Source organism: Saccopteryx bilineata, chromosome 1 (genome assembly GCF_036850765.1).
Source record: "Saccopteryx bilineata isolate mSacBil1 chromosome 1, mSacBil1_pri_phased_curated, whole genome shotgun sequence".
Classification (NCBI taxonomy): Eukaryota; Metazoa; Chordata; class Mammalia; order Chiroptera; family Emballonuridae; genus Saccopteryx; species Saccopteryx bilineata.
Genome location: NC_089490.1, coordinates 218892748 through 218901497, shown reverse-complemented (window position 1 = coordinate 218901497; position 8750 = coordinate 218892748). Strand labels below are relative to the sequence as shown.

General features: G+C 44.4%; 1 protein-coding gene across 1 annotated transcript; it reads right to left on the bottom strand.

Annotated features, from left to right (window-relative positions):
• Window positions 1-363: 363 nt before the first annotated feature.
• Window positions 364-6010, bottom strand: MAP10 (microtubule associated protein 10). The gene has a single exon (XM_066236200.1). It carries the CDS (start codon window positions 3113-3115, stop codon window positions 395-397), a length of 2721 nt encoding a protein of 906 aa, XP_066092297.1. The 5' UTR covers window positions 3116-6010; the 3' UTR covers window positions 364-394.
• Between the last annotated feature and the right edge of the window lie 2740 nt (window positions 6011-8750).

Genomic DNA, 8750 nt, shown 5'->3' with positions numbered 1-8750 from the left:
AAGCCTTCCATGTTTACTAAATGATTTAGTCCCATTAAATTTGAGGCTATCTTTACTAATTGGCCTTCTTTATTCAATGGTATGCATAAAGTCAACTTTAGGATGATCAAAACATCAGGACAGATCCTTTTATAAAGATAGTTTAGGAAGATACTTTTATTTTTATAAGATTGAACAACTTAAATCTTACCTAGATTATGACGTGATTTCATGATCAATACTGTCAGATAAATGTAGAACACTAAAAAAAATCAAAGAAATGACAAATATATTTCTTAAAAAGAACTATTCACATTGTTCATCGACTAAAAATAATGTAAAGAGTTATTAAAATTGTTTTACTAACAGTGTACATAGGTTAGAAAAAAATTAAATGTTTTTTAAAAGCACATTTTTAGACTGTATATCCTGGAAGTTTATTTACTACTAATTCGCAAATATCTTTGCATTGCTTGGAAATATTTAGTGAATCAACTTCACTGCTATCTTCTTCAAAGTGATCTGATTTACTGCATTCTGATAAATTAGATGGCAGATAAGAACTCACTTGAGATGTCCGAATTGACTGGCTTTTTTCTAAAGACATGCAATCAGTTTTTGATTTAAGTTTAATAGAGATGTCTTGACCCCTCTTTATTACTTTAGAATTGTGCACAGTATTTTGGTCCATCTGGTTTTCTTTTTCCTCGGTCCAATATGAAGATAAATCACTGGTAGAGATAGTAAATGCTTCCTCCAAACTTTTATCTTGAGTCTTTGAAATATGAGATCTTCTACATGAGTATATCGGTGATCCAGCCGAAAAAGGAGGACTAAGAATAAAACTCTTTTCACTGCTATTTTTCTTTATGTGCAATCTTATTTCACTAGACTTACTTGCATATTGACTTTGTTTTGGATTTTCTGCCCCTGGACTTCCATCATGACCCTGTAAAATTCTGCTGATATCTTCAGTAGTATAGAAATCTTCAGAATAGCAAGGGCTGGTGAAATCATCTGAATATTTTAGTTCTGAGATGCTTTCAGAGCAACTATTTTTACTTGGTTTATTTTCACTCAGATCAGCAGTAAGAATGTCATTCTCAATTGTTTTGACCTGCTTGTCATCTCTTTCTTTATCTATTAAAATTTTGTTGACAGCCGCAACCTTTTGGAAAGCAAATGGACTTTGGACTCTCATTTCCACTTTTTCTTCCAAAGTATTTGTATGAGCAAACCTCTCTAGAATAGAATTTGCAGGACTCAGAATTTCTTCCAACGAACCATTATTGATTTTATTTTCACCAGGGTCAACTGTCTTTTCAGTTGCATGTTTTAGTTTAGGTTCTTTAGTTGTGCTGGGGTCAATAACTCCACTAATTAACTTTGAGGTACAACTGTTTTCAGCATTTGTATCTGATTCTAAACACTTAGCTTCAGGCTGTTGATTCGGTTTCTGATATTGCTCTGCAAAGCTAAATATTTTAACTTGGGATGATGGAATTCTGAGTTTTGCTCCTAACATTTGTGCTTGCATCATTCTACACTGTTCTCTCTTCTCATGTACTACTAACACATCAGGATTTGTTTGCTTTAAACGTAGTTTAAGTGTATTTGTTAAGCCATAGAGTAGTTTACCCTTTGGAACTCTTTTTGGTGGCATACCATTGTTCTTTTCAAAATATTTACCTTTCTTAAGACTTTCACCTTGGTTCTTTTTATATTGAAGACTCATTGGCTTTTCATTTTCCCCCAAAGAAAGCTGACCTTTCTTTGATTCAGATTTACCTGTGGATTTGGCAGAAGATTGTGGTGACTTTTTATCCTCAGTTCTATATAACCAGGCTAAGTGAGGATGTATATAAGTAGGGCTTGCCACAGGTTGGTTGTATAACAAGGATAGCTCAACTAACAAAGCATTTAACAAAGGCAATTGTTGTATTGTGTTAACTGTATTTTGTTCACTTTGAGGGAGACATGTACTTTTATTACTTGCTCCTACATCCTGAACATGTGGAGGATTAAGGACTGCAGCAGGACTCTCATGTTCTGCTGTATGTAAATGTTTTAGATTAATATATGTTGGGGGATGTACAAGTTTTTCCTCAGAAAAAGTGCTATCCAACTCTTCAGATACATTCATTTGAGGCTTAATGGTTATGTTCCACTGTAGAGGAGGCCTCTTTTCTTGAGTTATGTGAGTGTAATACAGAGGAGGAGGGCAAAATATGTTGTTAGTTTCGATGTCTAACTCTGTGACTTCCTGGTTTGGGAGGCTAGCACTCCCCACACCACCAGCATTTGAACAAACATAGCTAGTTTTGCCATTTTCCACAGAACCTGTGTTATCAGAGCTGGCCTTACTGGGGGAAACTATTTCCTTTGAATCCTTCTGTGTCTCTGGGTGTTTTAAACTCTCCCAAGACCTATCAGCATCTCCTGGGCTTGGGTCTATGTCTGGCGGCTGCAGCTGCTCTTCCTGCTGGGATTGGGAACTGACCTCCACTGCCTCCCGCATTCCTGCACCCTCTGCTCCAGCTCCAGCGGAGGTGACTGGCCGCTCCAGATGGCCCAGCAAGCTGCTGCCCAGGTCAGTGAGGCGGTAGCCCAGAGAAATGTCCCCAATCTGCTCTCCCACATGGTTGTACAGAGGGAAACGTCCCCGATAACCGTGGGAGCAGCCGGCGGCAGCGGGCCCCAGGACCTTGCGGGCTGCGGTGGCCAGGGAGATGCTGCCGGTCCCGAGGAGCCGCGGGGTGGGGGTCGAGCGCCCGCAGGACAGCTGCAGCAGCATGGTGTATAGCGGGGCAGCGAGAAGCCGGCGGCGCAGAGTGGCAGGCTGCATGCGGAAGAGGCAGGACTTGCCGCGACCGAAGCTGACCAGGCCGGGTCGCGGCAGCCCGGCGGGGACGCCCGGGCGCCCGGGCGGGTAAACCAGCAGCGTGGGAAAGTCCAGCAGGCGGAAGGCCACCGCGGGGCACAGCGAGCGCGACGGCCACGGCGGAGACGCTTCCTCCTCCTCCGGCCCCTCCTCCGCTTCGGCTACCGGCTGCCACGGCAGCAGCCGGGCTTCCAAACGCACCCAGTCGGCGAGCAGCTCCAGTGAGAAAAGCCTTTCAGACATGGGGGCTGCCATTGCTGCTCTCCCAGGAGACGCTGTCGTCTCGGCTACGGGAAGCTGACGCCTGTTCTCGCGAGAATCGGAGAGAAGCCCGCGCCCGCTCCCGCTCCCTCAGAACTGTGGTGTGCGTGCTCAAGAAATCTTCGCTACTGACTGTATTTTGCTTTCCAGACTTGTATTAACGCAATTGTGTTAATACCAAGGCTATGAGTGACAAAAGAAAAAAAAGTGTTTTGTTTTTAGCACTCCAGATCCTATGCAATATGGGGGTCAGGTCAAATCTACCTGAAGTTTAGTAAATAAGGGCTCCCTTTTCAGATCCCAGGCTGCAAAAAGCCACTTAATTGTCCACAGTCGGCCTTTTCTGGCTGCTCGTGAGCCAGAAGCCTCTGTCTGAGACACAGGCAGTGTGGCCACATATCCAGCTGAGCAGTCACCATGTATGAGAGTAATGTTCGTGATTCTGTAAGGTCCGTGGATGGGGGCATGGTGACCTAGGAACTAAGACCCGCCCACTTTGGCTAGGACCGCCCACAATCAAGCCCGCCAGAGGAGGCTTCCCAGGAACCATTTGGAAAGAAGCGGTTGTCTGACAGCCAGTGAAATTTTACCACGTCATAGTTGCTCCACTTCCCTAAAGGGACCCTTTAAATATCTGCCACGCGGTTTAATCTTGGCAACTTCCCTAGCCTCCATGTTTTTTTCCTCGGGGCCAGGGAACCTTGCCGGGCAGTGTGTGCGCTCTGTACTCAATAAAGCCGTTTATTATTTCACACTTTGCGGCTCCGAGCCCTCCTTCCTTCTCGGTGGGGAAAAATACCTTACATATTTGGTGCCGAAAACCCGGAAGGAGTTAGAAGTCTGCAAGGACCGCTCCTTTCCTTTCCCCCAGGAAAAAGAACCAGGATCTCCGATCTCCAACTTTCACCCACTTCGGTGCACGGTGCAGTAAGTCCCCTGCCTCCAGCTTTCCTCTCAGTTCTTTCCTCTGAGACTGCCTGTCCGAAACCGTAGCTACGTCAGGGAAAGTCTTTTCCGCCCGTCCAAGTGCGTGTGCTTGTGGAGACCTCCCCAAGCACATCCACTTTCATCCGTGGCTGGAACTTGAGTTTTTAGGATGCTAATGCTCAGGTCTGACCACTCCGAGAACTGAATGCGGCTGTTGGGGCACAGGAATTTCCCTCCCTAAGGAAGAAGAAACTGTTCTTCTTCTCCACTGTGGCCAGGCCACAGAACCCACTCAATTAGCCTCCTGAAGGGACTTTCGGTGTTAACACCCTCGCCAATTTAACTATCGCCAAAAAAAGCTGGGAACTGATTGGAGATCTCTTTCATACACGGCTCCTAATTATTTGTGCAACCATCCTTAATCTCTGTGCTGCCTGTTCCACACCATGCAGGCCTTTTTCTGGCCAGAGAAACCTCACCTGAAACCTCTACTCCTAATCTTTCCTTCTCCGCGGACTCCAAACTCTCTCTCCTCTCCCTTCGCAAAAACCTGTTTCTTATTTGCTATTTACTAACTACCATCTTTTTCTCCTCCCCTGCTGGCCAGGGGCCCCTCCCTTCACTGTGTTCAATAGTCCCACCTCCATCAGGCCTTTCTCAGCCTGGCATTGGCTCTTACACCGGTTTTCAGGACGTCCAACCCCAATTTTCTTACAGGAAGTTCCTGCCCTGTCCTGCCTTTGGCTCCAGCGTTTTTCCTGCAGAATCTGGGTGCCGGGCTCCGCATGAGCCCCCTCCTCTTATTTCCAAACCCCCAAACCCCTATCCAGAACCTGTGAACACGGCATTTAAAGTTTTTAATGGTCCCAACTAGTAGAAACAGGCCTGTTCGCCAGGCCCCCATGCAGCAGAAAGTAACGCTCCAAACCCCGACTCTTGTGGCAACCCTGAGACCAGCAGAGCCACCAGCAGCTTGCTTTAAGTGTGGCAAGCAGGACCACTGGTCCCAGCAGGGCCCCTGCCAGTGGCTGCCCACTGAGCCCTGCCCTGACTGCAAGCAGCCCAGTCACTGGCGGAGTGATTGCCTCTTTGGGCAACAGGTTTTTTCCTCAGTGCCTCTACGTGGAGGACAAACCGCCCAAATGGAAGGCAATCCAGCCAGGTGGGTGCATCGCTCGAACTCCTACGACACGGCCTGGACTCGGAGAACCCAGGGTTCTGCAACAACTGGGTAAGTCAGTCCACCTCATTTCTTGTGGACATGGGCTGCCTTTATACTCTGGACCTCTAGTTCCCTCACAGGTTTCGGTTATGGGAATGGATGGGATCCTCTTCCTTTCCCCTTTTTACGCCACTCTTGACATGCAGTTTTGCCTCAAGCTTGCCTCCTTATAGGACCTCTGGCAGTCGGAACCACTGGACTCCATCCATCTCCAGCTCACCAAAAGGCTGGACCCTGCAAATTCCCCTATTACTCTTTTTTTTAAATTCTTACAGGACCACATCTGCGAAGTTTCTCCAGTCACAGCCGCACAAATGTTCCTCTTAACACCCCCCAAAGCCACCACCTTCTGATCTCCCCCTCCCCACGACACCCCTATTCAGCAGGAAGTAGCCAGATGAATAAATGGCGCCCCTTTTTCTATTTAACACAAAAGGTCAGAATGTAAGGTCCGTGGATGGGGGCATGGTGACCTAGGAACTAAGACCCACCCACTTGGCTAGGACCGCCCACAATCAAGCCCGCCAGAGGAGGCTTCCCAGGAACCATTTGGAAAGAAGCGGTTGTCTGACAGCCAGTGAAATTTTACCACGTCATAGTAGCTCCACTTCCCTAGAGGGACCGACCCTTTATCTGCCTCTCTGCCTCGCGGTTTAATCTTTGCAACTTCCCTAACCTCCATGTTTTTTTCCTCGGGGCCAGGGAACCTTGCCGGGCAGTGTGTGCACTCTGTACTCAATAAAGCCATTTATTATTTCACACTTTGCGGCTCTGAGCCCTCTTCCTTCCTTCTTGGCGGGGAAAAATACCTTACAGATTCCATTCAACAACACAAATATATATATATGAATACGGGGGTGGGGGGCAGATCTTACAGCGCTTCCGCTGATTTTCAAGCAAACACACTCCTGACCTCAATGAGCTAGTAGAAGACTAGGTTGAAACCAGGGCTGATACGTGGAGAGCATTGAATGACAATATGGAGTTTGGACTTTATTCTGTGTGAGTTGTTTTGAGTGAATAAGTATGACCATATAATATTTGGAAATGTAGCTGTATGAATACAAAGGATGGATTCGAATAAGAAAAGGAATTCAGAGTAATTTATTGGGAGGTTATGGTAGTGGTCTCACAAATGTGGCCTGAGGTGGTCAGTGGAGATGAAAAAGAAGTGCCAGATAGAAGAAGCTTTTGTAATAGCAGAATTTGGTGGCTAGGAAAATTTATGGGTGAAAAGTTTGTTACTGAAAAAGAAAGAATTAAGGAGGCATCAATTTGGTTTTAAAAAGACAGTCAAGAAAATGAAATGACAAACCATCTACTTGGAGAAAATACTTTCAAAAGACATATCTGATAAAGAACTGTTATTCATAATATGCAAAGAATTTTTTAAATGCTACAATAAACCCACAGAATAACAACACCTGAATTTACTCTAATGTAAACTATGGACTTTGGGTACAGATAATGTATCGTCTACTGGAGAATGTTGATCATGGGGGAGGCTGTGCGTGTGGGGGTCAGGGGATATGTGGCAAATCTCTATACTTTTCACTCAATTTTTCTGTGAACCTAAAACTGCTCTAAAAGATAAAGCTTATTCTAAAAAAAGTATAACCAAAAGGTGGAAGATTTAATAAAAATAAAGAGCTAAAACGAGAAAAATGAAAATGGGAAAATACAGGAAATACAAGTGCAATCTTAAGAAACAGAAATGTAAGAAGGCCAAGTGAAAGCCCTTTCCCCTTTACTGTAGCTACAAACCCCTTGCACAGGCTTGCCTGGCATGGCAGTCTGGAACCTCAGCTCTTGGAATTGCTTAGAGACAGACTGGCCCTTAGTTTTGCCCCTACACCTCACCTACCCTGACCATGTCTAACAAAGGGCTGTATTTCAGGTTTCTAGGTACATATTATATTCCTGAAGCAAGAAGATTTCACTTAGGAGAAGCAGGTTCTCATAATCCTTCATCCATTCAATCATTTTATCCTAAGATAAGAGCCTAGACAGAAAGACACCCTGCTCTAGGACCCAATTAGAGGCTTCTGAAATCTAACCCAAATACCTAACTTTCTTATAACTTGGTTACCAATGGACTTCACACAATTTGAACACTGGAAAGAACAAGAACTTTAATAATACTCACCTTGACCTAGGCCATCATTGGTAAAGATGACATGACTACCCTTCAGAATGTGTGCAGTGTTTAAATGAGGATCTATTTCTCTTTGTTTCTAGTCTTTCATCCCCTGTGCTTCTAAATTTCTGGGTAAAAGAATCATAGCTTTTGTATGATGCTGTCATTACATGAGGGACAGAATTATGATCAGAACCATGATTACCATAAAATAAATAGCTCTTGTAAATCAGTGCAAATCATCTAAAGAAATTCTGTAAATTGGTACCAAGGCTCTGCATTTCATTTTCAATTTTTATTTTAAACCTGATATTGGAAATTCCTGCACTTAAGAAGAAGTTACAAAGAGAAAGGCTGGAGGGTGGAAGAGAACAGGAAGATGGGGGTTGGGGAGTGAGCTAAGGAACTACTAGCTACTAAAGGGAAAGAGTGATCCAAACCCCACTCTGACTAATCTCTTTTCAGAAAGGAATGGAAAAAAGAAATCACACAGCATGTTAAGGCCATGAAAACATGAGTTTACAAATAAACTAAATGGTATGAAAGATTGGTAGGAGTGATTTAGTGAGTTATGTGACCATCACTGACAATTTAAAAAGTGGATTACAGTATCAGCTTCTCCATTTCATAATTGTGTAACTCTGGGCCCAAGTTCATGACCCCTGGACCAAGTTCATGACCTCTGGGAAGCTTTCTCCCAGAATATCTCACAGATTCTCAAACTGCAATGTGATGTAAAAATGCAGATTCATTGACTCTACTTCCAGAAATTTGGGTTCACTGGGTCTGTAGCAGGGCCCAAAGGTGCTCAATTTAACTAGCATCCCAGATGATTCTAGTGCAGGGAATCCCTTGACTATTCTTTGAGAATATTCCCCTAGGTTCTGGCACATTGCAGACCGGTGTGTTAGTGTTTGTGAAGTTTGTAATATGTAGAATGGGATTATCTTCAAGCCTGTAGAACAGCAGAAAGATCTTGCATTTATGTCATCGTAGCTCTCTCTGTCACACTTTCCCTGGGAAATGGAGAAAATCAACTGGTGGCCTTTAGCAATCAAACATTACTCTCAACTTGCTCCCAGGCCAAGAGATGCCAGTATCACAGAAATAAGAGATCAAGGACTCAGAAGATGTTTCAGAATGCCCTTCGGGATAGATTTATAGGAAACTCCCTAAATAAACTGAACCTTGCCTACCAAGACACCAATGCCCTTGCATTGGTCCAGAAAAGAGACTGACTATAGATTTTGTAGACAGGGCATCTGCCTTCAGTGATGAGGGACAGCCAAAAGATGTAGTTTAGTTCTTGAATGCTTCTTCTCTCCCATGAAGATAAACACCAT